General features: G+C 36.9%; 11 protein-coding genes across 11 annotated transcripts; 5 read left to right on the top strand and 6 right to left on the bottom strand.

The window, feature by feature from the left end:
* Positions 1–95: 95 nt before the first annotated feature.
* IDI1 (isopentenyl-diphosphate delta-isomerase IDI1) lies at positions 96–1,399 on the bottom strand. Its single transcript, XM_019182591.1, has one exon. The coding sequence runs from the start codon at positions 963–965 to the stop codon at positions 147–149; it is 819 nt and encodes a 272-aa protein (XP_019037559.1). The 5' UTR covers positions 966–1,399; the 3' UTR covers positions 96–146.
* A 261-nt stretch (positions 1,400–1,660) lies between these two features.
* Positions 1,661–3,067, top strand: BFR1 (Bfr1p; the record flags this gene model as incomplete). Its single annotated transcript, XM_019185074.1, has 1 exon — positions 1,661–3,067. One exon carries the CDS (start codon positions 1,661–1,663, stop codon positions 3,065–3,067), a length of 1,407 nt encoding a protein of 468 aa, XP_019037558.1.
* Positions 3,068–3,338: 271 nt separating this feature from the next.
* Positions 3,339–4,574, bottom strand: MCA1 (Ca(2+)-dependent cysteine protease MCA1; the record flags this gene model as incomplete). Its single annotated transcript, XM_019185073.1, has 1 exon — positions 3,339–4,574. One exon carries the CDS (start codon positions 4,572–4,574, stop codon positions 3,339–3,341), a length of 1,236 nt encoding a protein of 411 aa, XP_019037557.1.
* A 215-nt stretch (positions 4,575–4,789) lies between these two features.
* Positions 4,790–5,635, bottom strand: WICANDRAFT_33923 (class I SAM-dependent methyltransferase; the record flags this gene model as incomplete). Its single annotated transcript, XM_019182127.1, has 1 exon — positions 4,790–5,635. One exon carries the CDS (start codon positions 5,633–5,635, stop codon positions 4,790–4,792), a length of 846 nt encoding a protein of 281 aa, XP_019037556.1.
* A 289-nt stretch (positions 5,636–5,924) lies between these two features.
* On the bottom strand, positions 5,925–7,457 carry WICANDRAFT_70275 (uncharacterized protein; the record flags this gene model as incomplete). The annotated part of the gene is made up of 2 exons (XM_019184198.1): positions 6,797–7,457; positions 5,925–6,769 (listed from the first exon to the last, which is right to left on the bottom strand). Exons 1-2 carry the CDS (start codon positions 7,401–7,403, stop codon positions 5,925–5,927), a joined length of 1,452 nt encoding a protein of 483 aa, XP_019037555.1. The 5' UTR covers positions 7,404–7,457.
* Positions 7,458–8,059: 602 nt separating this feature from the next.
* On the top strand, positions 8,060–9,844 carry WICANDRAFT_85406 (uncharacterized protein; the record flags this gene model as incomplete). The annotated part of the gene is made up of 1 exon (XM_019185888.1): positions 8,060–9,844. One exon carries the CDS (start codon positions 8,060–8,062, stop codon positions 9,842–9,844), a length of 1,785 nt encoding a protein of 594 aa, XP_019037554.1.
* Positions 9,845–10,049: 205 nt separating this feature from the next.
* Positions 10,050–11,219, bottom strand: WICANDRAFT_34069 (alkene reductase; the record flags this gene model as incomplete). The annotated part of the gene is made up of 1 exon (XM_019182146.1): positions 10,050–11,219. The coding sequence occupies one exon, from the start codon at positions 11,217–11,219 to the stop codon at positions 10,050–10,052; it is 1,170 nt and encodes a 389-aa protein (XP_019037553.1).
* Positions 11,220–11,356: 137 nt separating this feature from the next.
* On the bottom strand, positions 11,357–12,985 carry WICANDRAFT_96017 (uncharacterized protein; the record flags this gene model as incomplete). The annotated part of the gene is made up of 1 exon (XM_019186508.1): positions 11,357–12,985. A coding segment is annotated over exon 1 (1,147 nt), but the record flags the coding sequence as incomplete, so codon positions are not given.
* A 401-nt stretch (positions 12,986–13,386) lies between these two features.
* Positions 13,387–14,439, top strand: WICANDRAFT_64482 (polysaccharide deacetylase family protein; the record flags this gene model as incomplete). Its single annotated transcript, XM_019183747.1, has 3 exons — positions 13,387–13,399; positions 13,449–13,500; positions 13,554–14,439. 3 exons carry the CDS (start codon positions 13,387–13,389, stop codon positions 14,437–14,439), a joined length of 951 nt encoding a protein of 316 aa, XP_019037551.1.
* Positions 14,440–14,737: 298 nt separating this feature from the next.
* On the top strand, positions 14,738–15,552 carry WICANDRAFT_80488 (uncharacterized protein; the record flags this gene model as incomplete). The annotated part of the gene is made up of 2 exons (XM_019185072.1): positions 14,738–14,752; positions 14,800–15,552. The coding sequence occupies 2 exons, from the start codon at positions 14,738–14,740 to the stop codon at positions 15,550–15,552; spliced, it is 768 nt and encodes a 255-aa protein (XP_019037550.1).
* A 304-nt stretch (positions 15,553–15,856) lies between these two features.
* On the top strand, positions 15,857–18,329 carry WICANDRAFT_64480 (uncharacterized protein; the record flags this gene model as incomplete). Its single annotated transcript, XM_019183746.1, has 2 exons — positions 15,857–16,067; positions 16,117–18,329. 2 exons carry the CDS (start codon positions 15,857–15,859, stop codon positions 18,327–18,329), a joined length of 2,424 nt encoding a protein of 807 aa, XP_019037549.1.
* Positions 18,330–18,356: the final 27 nt, after the last annotated feature.

Genomic DNA, 18,356 nt, shown 5'->3' with positions numbered 1-18,356 from the left:
CTGGGAATATCCAGAGTCACATTTGAGTTTTGTGTACAATTCGTTTGAATCTACGTATTGAAGGTAAACATTAACTTTTGATTCTATTAGATACGGTGAATGTTCACCTGTGTTGCTATGTATGTGACTATTGATTGTAAAATACCTTAAAGAAGACGGTTGATCTTGTCGTCTTTAAATTTATCCAAATCATCTAAACTTTCCCACCATTTGAATAAATAACTTTCACAGATTAATTTAAACCATGGGGTAAATAGTAGCTCTGGTTTCTTGAACAATTCTTTCAATTCGTTAGCATCAACGTATTGATAATCTCTAACTTCATTCAAGTTTGGAACAACTGTTGGGTTAGCTTTAATGAACAAGATGTAATCAATTTCATGTTCACCCCATTTACCATTACTTGGAGCTTTGTAATGAATTCTGGTCAAAAATTTGAAATTTTCTAATGGAACATCCTCAGCTTTGATACCTAATTCTTGTTCTAATTTTCTTTGAGCAGCAACTTTGACACCTTCAATAGAAGTTGGTAAATCAGAGCCCAGCTCTGATGGAACAGCCAAAGGGTGGGAACAACATGTGTTTGTCCACATATCTGGGAACGTTATCTTTTCAGTGGCTCTTTGTTGTAAAAGTAATTTACCTTCATCATTGAATAAAAACACAGAGAATGCTCTATGTAATAAACCTTTTTCAATATTTTCCATAATATGACAAAGTTTCTTTGTACCAGCACCAACTGGTTTATCATCATTATCCAAGACGATACATAATTCATCCATTAATTTGATTTGCTCTTCATCATGACCGTTGAAAAGATCGTCAGTTTGTTCACTTGAACTTGAGCTAGTTGGAGCACCAGTGATACGAGCTAAGTTGACGATTTCTGGAAATTCTCTCAAAATATCTTCAGCACTTAAGCTTTCAACAAGTTGGGCATATGTGAGTGTTTGAGTGGTTGACATGTTTTTCTTTTCTTTTTGGATTATGTTGATGTTTGAGGTTGAATTATATTTCGTAGTTTTCAAATCAATAAATAAATACCTGTCAGATATGTCAAACGAAGGACTGTCTCTCTTAACTTCAGGTTCTCCAATATGATTCACAGCTTATTAAACCACGTCTTCAGACCAAAGTTCAAGCACAACTTCTGAATTTGTCTCAAGAATCTCGTTTAAAAAGTTGAAAATTATCAACAGAATTTTAGAAGTAATTCTCAGCACGGTCACAACTATGTTCTATAAACTCCACAGTAAATCTGAGACCTAACTAGAAAAAATTATTTTCGCGTGTTTACGTTTCGAATTCCTGGTAAAGCCACGTCATTTTCTTTGATTTTCTCGACGTTGAAAAATCAGTTTGATCAAGGTGTGTATCGTAATCCAAAGCAGACGTTCCACTCTTTTCCAGCTTCGTTGTCAAACTTGATTTGCTCTTCTAGTAAGTATACATGTGCTCTTTTGTGCAGTTTGGATGAGATTGCTGGTCCTGCTTTTCTTCTTTGGGAGTGCTCCTCAACATTGGTGGTTTCGATTTGAATGGTATCATGTGTTCAAAAGCTCTGATCCTTTAAACTCACCAAGATCTCTCTTCGGCCAGGTATTTTGAATGGACCACCAGTACTAACAGCTAACTTCACAGTTCGATCATTTGAGTTAACATGTCTTCAGACTCATTTTCTGCCACCTCTAATGAACCTCGTGTTCAAAGACGTTTTATCAAAAGTCCAGATAGTAAAGTTCGTGATGATACTCTTGCCAAAATAAACCAAGAAATCAAACAAAAAGATATTGCCTTAGCTGAAATCAATGCTCAATTGAAAAAAGCTGTTACTGATCCAAAAGTTTCCAATGAACGTAAAACCTTGATTGGTGAATTGAATGAATTAAGAAAAACTCAAGCTGATTTCAAAGGTAAACGTGATTTAATCAACAACAAGATCAAGGAAATCGATGCTTCATTGAAAAGAAAAATTGGAGAAGTTCAAGCCACCACTTCAAAGAACAACTTCAAATCTGCTGAAGAAATTGATGCTAGAATTAAGAAAATTGATGATAACATTTCTTCAGGTGATATGAAATTAGTTGAAGAACGTTTAGCTATTAAAGAAATCACTTCATTGCGTAAATTACGTAAAGATTTTTCCGGTATTCAAACCCAACAAAAATCAATTGATGCTGATAAGGAAAAAATTGCTGCATTGAAGAAAGAATTATCAGGTTTAAACTCAAAAGAAGTTTCTGCTAAATATGAATCAATCCAAAAACAATTAGATGAATTGAATTTAGACAACAAATCAGTCAACGATAAAAGAACTTCATTATACAACAAGCGTAACGCTTTACAAAAAGAAAAAGATGCCCTTTACAACTCTATCAGAAAGACTAGAGCTGATTTTGATGAACAATACAAACATTTCAAACAAGCTTTAGCTGATGAAAGAAAAAGAGTTGCTGATGAAGAAGCTAAGCTTAAAGCTGAAAAGGAAAAATCTGAACGTTCAAGTAAAACTTCTAAAATCTTGGCTGAAGCAACTCAACCAGCTTTTGAAGAAGAAATTGACACTGTTCATACTTTATTGAATGTTTTTGACCCATCTTACGTTAAACCAACCAAATCAAACAAATCAGCTTTAGAAAAGTCCACTTTTGTTACTGAAAGACAAGGTAGAGTTATTGAACAAAGTACTGAAGATGAAATCATCAAGAAAGACGATAATTTGTTCTTTGCTGGTTCAGGTCCACATAAATCATCTAAAAAGGGTAAAAAAGGTTCAAAGAAATTTACTTTGGAACCAGATGTTATTTCTTCATTAGGTGATTTAGAAATCCCATTACCATTATCTCAAGATGATGTCCCACAAACCGTTGAAGCTTTGAAATCTAAATTACAAACCTTCACTGCTACTCAAGAAGAAACTACCAAGAAAAACATTGAAGCTGCTAAAGAAAAGATTGCTAAATTAGAAGCTGGTTGGGCTAAACAAGACGCTAAAGAAGCTGAAGCCGTTGCTAAAGCTGAAGCTAAAAAGGAAGCTGAATCCAAAGAAGCTGCTGATCAAGAATAGATCCACAGTAGGCTGAGATATCCATACACTGATTAAATTTGATTTGATAATACACTTGTGCTTATTCATTTTGAAGGATTCTTTCTCAAAGTGAATGCACAAGCTCCTATATATAAAAAAAGATTGTACAACTGAGTTAATGAGGTTTAAATAAAAAAAGAGTTTTAAGTTATAACCCGTGCTATTAAATAACCTTACACAATGCAAAATATTAAGCCGTGTACTTCTATTACACATATCAACCGCACTATAACCATCACCATCACCATCATCACATAATGAATTGCAAGTTCACATCAATAGGATGTGAGGCACTCAATTGTGGTTTTTGAGAATACTTGCCTGACAACGCAGCTCTCATATTGTTCAACAATGAAATGTAACTTTGGACAGGTTGTGAAGCCATAACATTGATGAAAGAGTACGACATAGCACCAGTAGCGACACCAAATTCAGTCGAATCAGCTGAAGTTTGTTCATCTTTAGAACCTGAAATCATGATAACATCGGCAGGTGAGAAATTTCTAGCAATTTCCTGCTCTCTATTATGTGAACCACCACGGGAAACTTTTGTGAATGCATCACTTAACGAAGATACAACACCTCCAATATTACCTTGTGCATAACTCATGACTGCACTCAATCCACTTGAACCGACTGCTTTCAACATGTTTGGTTCTTTAATAACACCTTTCGTGGAATAAACGAATGGCAAATCTAAAGCAGAACCACTATGACAACTATCGAAAAATGCTGTTAATCTTGCACCTGGTGGTAATGGACGAACTAAGAGATCATGTAATTGATCATCAATAATTTGACCTGCTGCTTCAAAATCAACAGGAACGATAGTACTATCGAATCCACTTTCTTCTGAACCATCAAGATTCTTTTGAGTACCACCATGTCCTGAAAAATGGAAAACCAAAGAATCATTTGGTCTAGCCTCTGACACAAGCCATTGACATGCCCTTATAATGTTAGCTCTCGTTGGGACTTTAACCATTTCTCTTTGATCATCCGTCAACATGACAATATCTTCCTTTTTATAACCAAATCTGTCAATAAGAAACTTACACATAGCATTAGCATCATTAATACAACCTCTCAATTGATTTTTTGTCCCAATGTAGTTTATCCCAATTATTAAAGCTTTTCTTCTACCATTACATTGAGAATATTGATAACTGTACCCATTACCAATGACTTGAGTTTGTTGTGGTGGAGGTGCTTGTGGTCTATCAAAAGTTGTATGTTGGCCATTACGAGGATCTTGAAAACTATATTGACCTTGGTGTGAATTGTAGGCTTGTTGTTGCATTTGAACATTTGGCGGAGGGCCTGATGGTGGGCCATAACTTCTAGGAGGAGGACCTGGCGGTGGAGCACCATATCCACTTGGAGGAGGGCCCGGTGGAGGAGCAAAACCTTGAGGTGGAGGGCCTTGAGGAGGTGCGTATTGGCCACCGTTATAAGTATTTTGCTGTCTTGTTTGACCTGGATACATTGTCTAGTCTATCGATCTATCCTTTATGAAGAATTGATGAGTTGTAAATTATGAAATTGGATGAAATTTATAGATTTTTTCTCCGAATCAGATAAGTCTTGGTCGATGGTCAGGGACGCAGTCTAGCATGGCCACTCTGACACATAAATATTAAAAGTACGTTTAAATACGCTTCAAGAAACAAGTTAGATCTGAATATATTCCATTATGGAAGCTCAGGACTTTCTAGCTAAAACATATACAGTACCCCATTCAACTCTGAGCTCGGTGTCATCTGTCCAGCCAAACGTTTCTTTCAATTCGTTCACGAAAAGAACTGCAATATCTTGACCTGGATTTTCCTTTTGCCATGTATGGTAAGCACTCCAGCTTTGTAAATAATCAAGGAACTTTGCCATTGTATAGTTGTGATCGCCATGATAGTATGCTGTGTGTTTTTCTGTTATACCTGGATAGTAGTCGTGCTTTTCAATTGCTTCAAATTGATCTGTGGGAATGTGAACATCATTGAAAAAGTATCTTAAAAAGTTCTTCCCTGGCTGAACCCACTTAGGACCCATGTATCTTGGGTCCTCATAAACATATTTTTCATAGATTTCATTAGCCTTTGGGAAATCAATGAATCTTGGCTCAACATAACCCCAGTATGCTAATGTACCACCTGTTCTCAAAACACGGGAAGCTTCCTTGAAAAATTGAGCGTGTTTCACCCAATGTAAAGCTTCAGCACTAATAATTATGTCAACTTTGTTATCTTCTGGTAAAACATTGCTCAAATCTTCAGCTGGTGCCACTTTGAACTCTATACGATCTTTCAATTCTGGGGTAATTGACTCAACACCAGGTTGAATCATCACCGAAGATGGATCAGTAGCTAAAACTTTGTCAACATAGTCCAACAATGGAAAGGAGGCAGTTCCAGGTCCAGATCCAACATCTAAAGCCAAAACTTTGGGTCCTTGATGGTATTCAAAAATAGCGTCAAATAGTTCCTTTGGATATCCAGGCCTATTGACAACGTAGTTTTTTGAGTCAAAGTCTTTCTCAGCGTATGTTGCCATGTTTACAAGCTATTTCAAAGAAAATTATAGCTGTAACCCTTTCAATTGAATCAACTCCAGCGAAAGAATGTATTATTTATAGTTCTTTGTCATAGTTGAAGTGTACGTACATACATTTTTGGAGTACAATAGAATCGCGTGACCGACACCGGGCCTGTTTAGGAGCCCATACAATTCAACCGGAGATTTGTACAGATTGAGCCAAATTAACATATCTTAAAACCAATAAAAATCACTATATAAAGAAGTATTGTAGCATAATGAAGAATGTGTCATTGATGATAATAACCTATGTGAAATATCTCCATCTTGGATCAGCTGTTCCATTAACTAATTGATTAGTATCAACATCTTCTGCCCTCAACTCAACTCCCTGTTCTTTATTTCTTCTCTTGTTTTCAAGTTTTTGCCATGTACCCAAGAAAAAAGTCAAGCAGAAACAGATAAATGCTGAAACGCAAGTTGCAATGATAGTTGGTGTATAATTTGGAGCATATTCTGTACGGAAAGTTGCACTAGCTGTGATAGAAGCCAAATTACTTAAACCGACGAAAACACCAGAATCAAAAGCTCTTGAAGATTCAGACAAATTGTTATTATTATGGTAGGAATGAACCAAGAATGAAGGACAATAAGCACCACAACATAATAAGAAACAAGCAAAATAACTTACAGCTTTATGTTCATAACCATCAACAGTAGCCAAAATAATCAAACCAACCAATGAAAGGGACAAGACAAAGCATAAATGATATGATCTCTCACGGAAATGATCAGAAGAATAGGCAATGCAAAGAACAGCGACTGCACCAACACAATTTGGAGCAACTGTCCATAAATTAGTCTTCACAGTATGGAAACCAAAACGACCAATAATTTGAGTTAAAAATAAAGAAGCAGTGGTCCAAGGTAAAGGATAAGTAAATGAAATACAAAAGTAAACCCACCATTGCCAAGTCATAATTCTCTCTTTACATTCTTTCCATGAAAATTTGGAGTCAACTTGGTTACTACCATTCTTCAAATGTCTTAATCTTGCAACTTCCTTGATCTCTGGAGAAAACCATCTGCATGTTGATGGCGTAGATGGTAACCACCAATAGGCAAACAATGAAATTGCAACAGTTGCTGCACCTTCAATTAAGAACAAATATTACCAACCATGTAGAGCTGTACTTTCAATCTGGAAAACAGCGTAAGCTAAAAGACCAGTAAATGCAGCAGCGAGAACTGAAGCAGTAACAAATAAAGCAATTCTAAATGCCAGCTCAACTCTAGTGTAGAAAAGGGTCATATAAAAGACACAACCACTAAAGAAACCACTTTCAGCTGTGGCAATCAATAATCTCACAACCAAAGTACCTGCAAAGTTCTTACAAGCAGCAGTAATCATAGTTAACACACCCCAGGAGATCATCAAAGATGGCAAGACCCATTTAGCACCATACTTCTTAGTCAAAATATTGAAAGGAAGATCAAAAATACCAGCTGGAATATAGAACAATAACAACAACAAGGAATATTCCTGCCCTTCAAAATTCAAGTCCTTTGTCATACCATCAGAAAAAGCATTAGAAATATTGGAACGATCCATAGCACTGCAAAAGTACATAACCGCAATAACTGGCAAGATTTTAAAATCAACTTCTCTCACATATTTTCTTTGGAGAGCAGGATCAATGTAGTAAGACTCAGTAAGAGCACCTTCTTCAGCGGATGCTGAACTAGATTTAACAGCAGTAACACCAAGTTCTTTGTCAAGACTCATCTTTCAAACTATAACAAAGATAAACAAACACAATTTAACAAATAAGAGTCAACCAGGTCTTTGATAGTTACTTTTATACACAGATGATACATTGACCTTTGATACTTGAATGAAATAGATATTATTTTCGTAATCACCCATCTAAAGTATCAACAGTTACTGATAAAGTTTGAACAACTTGAACCATCTTAGCACTGAGTGGTTTATCGATGTCCAAGGTCGTTTACATCCGCTATTTTTCCCAAGTATGACTGTGTGTCAATGCAACCAGCTCACCAACGGAGCGAGACCAGCATCATTGTCCCACTTTAGACGGTCGATAAGATTGGATACGTGGGTCTTATCAAGATCTAGTCCACTTGAAAAAATTTGTAAACAATTCGCGAAACATCAATACTCTTCAACAATATTTGGGCTTCTAATGGTGTTGAAGATAAGAACAAAGGATAAAGTGGGATTCTTCTAGAGGCTAAAGAATGGGGTATTGATATGAACTTTGATAAGTCAAAAGATGGACGGATTGAGTAGCTGGTTCTGGGGTTATTGATCTTACGATGATTGTTTTGATGATCTTATAAAATAACCAAAGAAATCCAGATCACATAGTGAAGAGTCGAGGAGCTCGAGAAGTTCATTGCTAATGATAATATCTAAAGATGACATTAGAAACAAAAGAATATACTGATGTGTTGATTGTGGGTGCTGGTCCCGCTGGGTTGATGTTAGGTGTTGTTTTAGCTAGACTTGGTGTGAAGTTCAAAATTATTGATGATAGACCAAGTGAAACTTCCTCAGGTAGGGCAGATGGGATCCAACCAAAGACTTTGGAAACATTTAAACAACTTGGGTTATTGGAACAGATTGAATCTCAAGGTGTCAAAATTTTTGATATTACCTTTTGGAACCCAAGCACAGATGGTTCAGATTTGGTGAGAACAGGCAGAGAGGATCACTTTCCCTCGGTCGTTGACCTTAGAGATCCGTACATTTTATTGTTACATCAAGGTATCGTGGAAAAGGCATTCACCAACGATTTGAAACTCAGAGATTTTGAGGTGGAAAGAAATCAGAAGTTCATTTCGTACTCAATTAATGACTCCAATGCTTATCAAGTCCAATCAGAAATTGTTGATTCTACAAATGGCCAACATTTTGTCACCAGCTCCAAATATATTGTTGGATGCGATGGTACTCGCTCTGCTGTCAGAGCTTCAATGCCAAACAGTCAAGTTAATGCAGATACAACTGATCTTCGTTGGGCCGTCATCGATGGGGTCTTGAACACAGATTTTCCAGACTTTTGGAGCAAAACAGTAATCAGATCACAGAATAATGGTACAATATTAGGGATTCCACGTGAAAGAGGCTTGACACGACTTTATATTGAATTGCCTGGTGACTTTGAACATGAAGATTTGGTAACAGCGCAACCAGTGATCATGGAAAAGGCTAGAAACATTATAAGCCCATTTAAACTTGAGTGGGATATAGTTGAATGGTTCAGTATTTATAGAGTGCGTCAAGGTGTCACCACCTCATTTATTGATAGATCAAGAGCTTTTATTCTTGGTGATGCTTCACATACTCATTCAGCTAATGCGGCCCAAGGTATGAATGTCTCAATGCACGATAGTTGGAATCTAGGGTGGAAACTTGCTCTTGTTATCAAAAATATTGGCTCCCCAAGATTACTGGAAACCTATGAACAAGAGAGAATGAAGGTTGCTCATGATTTGATCAATTTTGACAAGGTCCATACGAAAGCTTTTAAAAAGGGAGACCCCGTTGAACTTGCCAAAAACTTTGAACAAAATGTGAAGTTCATCTCTGGTATTGGTGCTGAATATGATATGAACCTGCTTAACAAATCTTCTGATAATGAACTGTTGGTGCCGGGTACTTTACCACCTCCTGTTGATGCTCACAGATATGTTGACGCTAATCCTGTTCACATGGAAACAGATGTCCCTACTCTTGGTCAGTTCAAGTTATACTTTGCTGCAAAAGATTTTAAAATGAGTGAAAAGTTTCTTCAAAAGTTCAGTGAAAAGGTTCAGAAATCTCCATTTTTAAATCTTTATAGGATTGCAAAGTTGGACTCTAATCAAATTAAACTTGAAAAGGATCTAATTAATCATAAAAGGTACACTCCAATCTCACAATTGTTCACCGTTTGCCTTGTCACTGAATCTTCAAAGAAAGAAATTGAGTTGAATGAACTGCCTGACTTTTTCAAACCATACAAATGGACTGTTTACTTGGATGATCAAGAAGAAAGAGGTCCGTTTCAGAAATGGTTTCCAAATTCTACAGATTCTGTTTCGTTGCTTATTTTACGTCCTGATGGGTATATAGGGGCAAGTAAGTCATTTGGAATTGATTCTGATGCGGTTGATGCCGTTGAATGGCTTCATAATTACTTTTCACCATTACTAGTTTGATAATATATGATTTGACTTTGATTTACATTAGTAGACGTAACTTGATTCGAAATAAACTGCTACCTAAAAAGCAAAATCAAGAGCAAAACTTTCCTTCATCAGGTTAAACCATTGATCTAATAATATCCAAGAACGCGGTACTATTTGAAATCAATTGCTCGATTGACTACTAAAACAATTTTCAAACAAAACGTCAAGAAATTTATTAAGCGGAATAAAACTTATAGTCAACATAACCTTTACTTGGAGGATCAGCTCCATAGAAGGTTGATCTATCATACTTATTTAGCTCCAAATCCTCTTTGAACCTTTCAACCAAATCAGGATTGGCAATGAAATTTCTACCGAACGCAACAATATCAGATTCATCACTTAAAACCTTCTTGGCAGCCAGATCTTTATCAAATCCACCAGCTGCAATAAAATGAATACCTTTCTGTTTTATAATATCTCTAAATCTATTCAAAGAGAATGTATCCTTTTTCAAACATTGTTCCTCCAAAGATTTCAATTTATCTTCTTCTGTCAAGACTTCATCAAATCTTGCTTCAATCATGTGAACATAACTGATTGGAGATTTTTGAGATGATATTGCACGACATAAGTATGACCAGTGTTCATTAGGATTTGAGTCTTTGGTATCTTGGTAATAATTATAAGGTGAAAGACGAATACCAACTTTATCAGCACCAACTGCCTCAACCACTGATTCAATAACTTGTAAAGGAAATTTACAACGATTTTCAACAGTTCCACCATACTCATCTGTTCTTTGGTTGACATTATCGTGTAAAAATTGATCCAATAAATAACCATTCGCACCATGAATTTCAACACCATCAAAACCTGCCAACTCAATTGCATTTTTAGCAGCTTGAGCAAAGTCACTAGTAACATCTTTGAAGTCCTGTTCCAGCATGATTCTTGGAGGTGAGTCCTCAAAGTTGACACCTGCTGCCAATGAACCACCTTTCAATGAAGTTGTGGTAGAAGAAATTGCTTGCATACCACCAATCAGTTGCGCTAAGGTAGCTCTTCCAACATGCCATAATTGACAATAGATAACACCACCTTTCTCGTGAACGGCACCTGTAACTTTTTTCCAACCTTGGATCTGTTTAGTGTTGAAAATACCAGCAACACCAGGATATCCAGCAGCAGTCTTAGAGATTGGACAGGCTTCTGTGATTAACAAACCACCTTTTGTTGCACGCTGAGAGTAATACTCAACCATGAGTTCACCTGGAACAAAAAAGTCTTCAACTGCTTCACCTCTCATTCTAGTACATGGTGCTAGAGCGATTCTATGGGATAATTTTGAAGAACCAAGTTGAAATGGTTCGAATAAAGCAGACACTTGTTTTGAGGTAACCATTTTCAGTTGATGAATTGGTAGTGTCCAAGTTCGTGTTTAAACGCAGAACAGATATAGCTGGTCTTATATGAGTTTGAAAACATCATATTTTAAGTTGACTTTGTTAGAGAGTCCACATGAAAGTGATGATTGTTTATCGAAACATGTCTTAAATGGAGTTGAAGACGTCCAGTTCGCAAAAATTAATCCACACACACTTTTTTTTGATTTATTCACCCGCGAAAACTGGCAGCTTATCAATTAATAAAAGGGGACAATCTAAATCCACATAACACTTCACTGTAGTTTTAAGAGTCAGAAGTACGGTTGCACCCACCAGCGAGAACAACATATGAGATCAACATTATCGATTTGAGTAGTAGTTACACTACGGCACGGAAATTCAAAGAGTGGCACAAATAATATTATAGATACTGCAAAATAACTAGAGCTCCAAAGCTCCAAAGTCACAGCTCATAGAGCAGCAATCTCATGAACTGGAGCATCCGAATTAGACCAATACTTATCAACATCCTCCTTCACTTTATATCCAAGCAACCAAGGAGCCATTTCAACATCTCTCCAAACCAATGCTTCACCAGTTGGCGGGTTATCTAATTGTAAAATCCGATCTCTTTCTTGTTGCTCAACACCATCATCTAAGTGGTACAAATACTGCTGTTCATTACCCCTTGAAACAATTCTTTCTGTTCTCTTCTTTCTGCAAAGTTCATAAACAGCCAAAGCTTTTGATAATTCTTCTTTACTAGACAGTCTTGAGAGACATTCACCCAAGACAGCACCATCTTCAATCGCCATACCAGCACCTGAAGCCAAATAAGGTAAGGTAGCATGAACTGAATCACCTAAAAGTGTAACCATATTTGAAGGATGTGACCAATTATCAATACCTAGTCTGTAGCAAAGTTTCCACTTATCAACAGTGTCAGTTGGGACTAGGTTGATCAATTTAGTGATCCTTGGATCCCAATCTTTGAAAAACTCCTTCATTTCATCAACTTGACCAGAACAAATGGTCATATTATCAGGAACTGTATCAGGACATAACAAAACAAAGTTGAAAAGTTTACCATTTTTCAAAATATAGTTGACACAATGCGCCTGGGGACCAATCCAGTAGTTAACCTGAGGACGTTCCACAAATTCACGAAGCTCAGGATCATCAAGCATCTTTTCAGTAGGAATCAATAATCTATATGCCAAATCACCAGTTGGAGATGGAGGATCAGAGTGACCAACAAGTAATTCACGAAGTTTCGAATTAATACCATCTGCACCAACAACCAAGTCAGCAGTGAATTTGTCACCATTCTTGGTGGTGCAAGTGACTGTTTTCTTTACCAAATCATAAGAGAGTTGTTCAACTCTTGCATCAACAACGATTTCCGCACCCAATTCTTTAGTTCTTTCCAACATAACAGCTTGTAAGTCAGCTCTATGAAAGTCTAAGAACGGATAGCCAAACCTTTCACCTTGTTTGTGGAAATCCATCTTTGTCAAATTATCACCTTTCCAACGATTCATGTATACAAATTGAGGTCTTGTAGCACGCTTTAAAAGTTGATCTTTCAATCCAAAATCAAATAAAATTTTGGTTGCATTTGGTAATGTTTGAATCCCTGCACCGACTTCATTGATTTCATGAGCACCTTCTAAAATTGTAACTTCATGACCAGCTTGTAAAATGGCTATAGCAGCACTCAAGCCTCCTAGTCCAGCACCAACAACGATAATGTGCATTTTCAACTTGATTGATTTTTAATGGTCCTAAAATGTGGTACATGCCTTTCCCCATGAAGGATTCACCATTTTTTTTATATTAGGGATGTTGAGATGACTTGATTATTCCTAGATACAGAGGTTATTAGATTAGCTACCCCATATAAGCTTCATCAGTGAACATTTAAGATTATTAGTTTCAAGATAAGTTTCTAAGTTCAAGTGCAATATTTTTTTTTGGTTTGAACGTTCGCGCACTAAAGCGGACAAAAACATTTTGGATTGATCTCGAGCGCAAATGCACTAAACGGGGGCTTCGAGTTAGTTGTTGCGATAAGATTATCCTTGGTGGAGATTTTAGTTATTTAAAGAGATGTTGGTCTTTACAGAGCTTTTGTATCGATTGAACAATTCTATCAACAAACATTCATTAAAATAATAGGTGGTAATGGGTAAAAAAAGTATGATCATTGTCTAATCTTTCAAGGCCATTGACTAACAAGTTTCAAGGAGTTTTAGTTTCATACGGTGTTGACATTGATGCTGTTGCAGGTTGGTTAGGGTATGTGTCTCTTTTTTTCTTCAATTGATTGGAATTGCTAACATTGAAAACAGTTCTTATGGTGGCCAAGATTCTGCTAATGATATTTCAAGGGGTCTTTGGGCAGGTGAAGTTGGTGTAAGAAGATTACTCAAATTGTTTGACAAGTACAATATCAAGGCAACATGGTTTATTCCTGGCCATTCATTGGAAACCTTCCCAGAAGCTTGCGCTGAAGTCAGAGATTCAGGTCATGAAATTGGTTTACATGGTTATTCACATGAAAACCCAGTTGATATGACACTTGAACAGCAAAAAGACGTTCTTGATAAGACATTCAGGTTACTAACTGAATTTGCTGGTAAACCTCCAAAAGGTAGTGTTGCACCATGGTGGGAAACTAGTGAAACTGGTGTTGAAATGTTGTTAGATTATGGTATTGAATATGATCATTCCATGAGTCATCATGATTGTTTACCTTACTGGTTGAGGGTCGGTGATACTTGGACTAATGTTGATTATACCAAGAAGGCAGATGAGTGGATGAAACCACTAGTCAGAGGTCAAGAGATTGGATTAGTTGAAATTGCTGCTAATTGGCATTTAGATGATCTTCCACCATTCATGTTTATCAAGAACAATCCAGATGGTCATGGCTGGACCAATCCAAGAGATTTGGAAGATATATGGAGAGATCACTTTGACTATTTCTATCGAGAATATGATGAGTTCATTTTCCCAATGACTATACACCCTGATGCTAGTGGCCGTGCGCATGTGATTTTGATGCATGAAAGATTGATTGAATATATCAATTCCCATGAAGGTGTTGAATGGGTTACCATGGGTGAAATCTCTGATGACTTCAAATCCAAGACACCGTTCCCAGAAGGAGCACGCTTACCAACTCCTGAAGCCGAAGTTTTGAAAAGATTAGGTATTGATTTAGCTAAAAAGTAAAATTTTATGGAGATTACTGAATTGAAGATACACATTCAAAACTGTAGATGAAGCAGAGGTAATTAAAGTTTCGAGGACGCGTTATCCTGAAGAGTACGTTCGCGGAGTTGATGAGTCTTTGGAGACCCTCGACCTTTTGAGTCCACTTAAGATGCGTGGACTCAAGAGGACAACAAATGTAGAGATCCATTACTCTTGATCTAGGAAATATGTGGTTTGAAATTTGAATCATATAAAATGGCATGGGTTGCCATTGACAAACCAATTGGTCTTTCATAGCAGCAAAACAACGATCATCATGACATTCAATAAGGTGAGTATTGCCTTTGTGTTCATCATCCAATTCTCACTAACGAATAGTTTGACATCAAAGGAAGAACTGCATTGGTCACAGGTGGTGGACGTGGAATAGGTCTGGCTTGTGCCCAAGCTTTGATAGAATCGGGTTGCAACTGTGCCATATTTGATGTGATCGATTCAACTATAGACGTTGAAGAACTGGCAAAGACAAACGACGTGAAAGTGAAGCATTATATATGCGATATATCTGATGAAAAGGCATTGAGAGAAGGATTTGCAAAGTTTATTCAAGATTTTGAAGGAAAATTGGATATCTGTGTTCCTTGTGCTGGTGTGAATAAGAACCTACCATTTCTAGATACTACATTTGAAGAATTTGACCAACTCACCAATATCAATTCAAGAGGTGCTTATTTCAGTGCCCAGCTAGCTGCTAAACAAATGATTGCAAACAAAACAACAAAGGGCAGTATTGTATTCATTGCAAGTATGGGTAGTTATATTGCAATCAGATCACAAAACTCAAGTGCGTACTGTGCTACAAAAGGTGCTGTTCGTTCTATGGTGGCTCCTATATCAGCAGAGCTTCAAAAATATGGAATCAGAGCCAACTCTGTAAGTCCAGGTTACATAAAGACTGCAATGACAGCACCTTTCCCAGATTTGATTGAGAGTTGGAAAGACCTCACTATGAATGAGCGTGTTGGTGATCCAGAAGACATTCAAGGTGCCTGTGTGTTTCTAGCATCAGATGCCAGCACCTACATGAGCGGTGAGGATATCATTGTGGACGCTGGTGTTACCAAATGGTAGAGTCTTTCCCCATTTAATAAAAGCTAGATCTTATCTTATCTGGACTGTAGAGAAACATCCATACACCAACTCGAGACTACCGTAAATTTTTCGAAAACAATTCGACCCGAAAACAGAACTTGAAGCGCTCTTCAACAAAGACCAAGATCATCAGCTTCCTTATCGAATTGATATCCATTGGTATTTCCTTATCAATGTAAACTTTATTTGGGGATGGTGATGGTATATAATTGGGGGTGATGGACCATGTTACAAGGCTAAAGTGGAATGTGTTGACCGTTTAACTTTTAAGATACAATTGACAATGAGTACTACTGTTATGGAACAATACACACAACCTCAAGAAGAAGCCACGGACTATGTGCGGATTGGGAAACGATTTGGATGTGATATAGATGGATGTGATAAGAACTTTGCGAGAAGAGATCATTTGGATAGACACAAGCTTAATCATAATCAGAGAAGGCTGAAATGCTCAAGATGTGAATCAGAATTTGCCAGAAAGGACCTTTTGAGTATGTAAAAACGGAGACTTTTCAGAGTTTGGGGCTAACATTTTGCCAGGTCGTCATTTGAAACGTCACGAGCAAAAAGATGAAGAAGCTGGAGGTAAAGGAATGGGTATTTTGTTAACAAGAAAAAGGGTCTGGGATCCTAAAATTGGTTACACTTCGAGAAAGAGAAAGAAGGCGGCCGAATCGATTTCTCCGAAAACAACAAGTACACCAAACGATGAAGCAGAGTCATTGCCTTCAATCTTACCATCTCCAAATGTTGAGTCAGCCGGTACAAATAATAATAGCCTTGATGAAGAAACAACCTCCCACCCCGTTGCACATACAAGATCATTTTCGTCTAGTTCAGCTGAAAATATATTTGCACACGAAGGTTTCATTGATACTGCACATTCTTTCAATTTACCATTCACTACATTGAATGATTATTCTTGGATATTTGAAGATACGCCTTTTTTGAAAGAATTCAACTCTTCAGTTCCTTTGGGTTTCCCACTTATCAATCAAAATAAAGATATACACGGTTCTGTTTCTCATAAACTTAGCTCTGCATGGGTTGATTCAGCTGAAAATTACAATTTTGACTCCGATTATTATGCAGAGCCTATCATACCAGTCCTGGATAATGAGACTAGAGCAAGATTAGTCAAGTTTATCATCAAATCAACAGTTCAAGATGGTGTTTCATTATTTAGTGAGAAAGATGAGATTCTTCAACCAAATACCTTACAGGAATGTGTCACCAGTTATTTCACCAAATTTAATATCACATACCCTTTGATTCACTGCATCTCTTTCAATCCATCTCAAGTCAACAGTTTATTGTTAGCTAGTATAATTTTGATTGGCGCAAGTTATGGTTCTAAAAAGGTTCATCAATCAGCAGTCAAGATTCATGACTGCTTACGCGGTATCTTATTCAGCTCTGGTCATTTCTCACCATCTCCAGAATTATGGGTTTTGCAAGCTTTATTATTGATTGAAGTGTTTGGGAAAAGCAGAGCAGGTTTAAAGCAACATGAAATGGCCCATTTGTTTCATGGATTACTTATTAATTTGATTCGTCGAAGTGGGTGTGAATCAGCTACTACAGAGTGCTATGGACCAGTAGATGAGAATGATCCAGAGAAGTCATGGAGATCGTGGATCCATATGGAGTCTATGAAAAGATTAGCACTGATGACATTTTTATGGGACGTTCAACATGCAACATTTTTCAGTCAAACTTTATGTATGTCTGCATTTGAATTGAAAGTTGATTTACCATCTGATTTGAACTTGTGGAATTCAAGAGACTCCACCGAATGGCTAGGATATAGACGCTCTGAAACCCATCCATTACCTTACTTGTCAACACTCAAAAAGTTTTTGAACTGTGCAGAATCACTTCCATATATCAATTCATTATCAAGAGTATTGATACTTCATGGCCTCATGGGGATAGCTTGGGATATGCAGAGAAGAGATCAAACATCGTTAAATTTCCAAATAGACCCTTCACAATGGAAACTTAAATTGAATAAGGCTTATGATCATTGGAAAAAAGATTTTGATAAATTTAGCAGAAGAATAATGCTCAAGATATCAACCAATTTTGAAAATACCACCAACAAGACGTTTTTTGTGAAATACTTGACTACGAACAACGCAATGTATCATACTGCTGTATTGTGCCTTTGGACAAATCTGATTGATTTGCAAATATTTGCTGGTAGTAAAGTTATCTTGGGGATGTCAGTCAATGATTCAACTTTTTTGAAATCTAAAAGACAACTTACTGAATGGGTTTATCAGATAGGTATTTCAGACAAAGCTGTTATGAATGCTGCTCAATTATTAAGATGTGGGCTAACAAACTTGGAAAATTGGGAAGTTGATGGTACTTTCCATTATCCATGGTGTTTGTATTTAGCTGTTTTGACTTGTTGGTGCTTCTTTAAAATTTTGAAAGATCAAAGTGGGAACAAGTATACTGCAAAAGAAGATACCCCTGCGACTTCCGATGATCAAATCAAGGGAATAGATGGTGTAGTTGAACCCATAATAAGTGATACTAAAACTTCTATGAGAAAGTTTGTGTCGTTAGTTACAAGTGGTACACCTGATGAAATAAGATCAATGAAGAACATTTATTCCAGTGACCTTTCAGGTATGATTGATGAGATAGGAAGTCATTTGATGACAGTTAGATGGGCTATCATATACGAAGCCTTTAAAGTGTTGAAAGCTTTGAATGAGGATGGTGATGATGGCAGTAAGTAATCCAATAAATGGGCAACTTAAAATGAT

The sequence above is a fragment of the Wickerhamomyces anomalus genome, assembly GCF_001661255.1.
Source record: "Wickerhamomyces anomalus NRRL Y-366-8 unplaced genomic scaffold WICANscaffold_5, whole genome shotgun sequence".
Lineage (NCBI taxonomy): Eukaryota > Fungi > Ascomycota > Saccharomycetes > Phaffomycetales > Wickerhamomycetaceae > Hansenula > Hansenula anomala.
The sequence above is the reverse complement of the archived record's forward strand: the minus strand, read 5'-3'. Positions and strand labels throughout refer to the sequence as shown.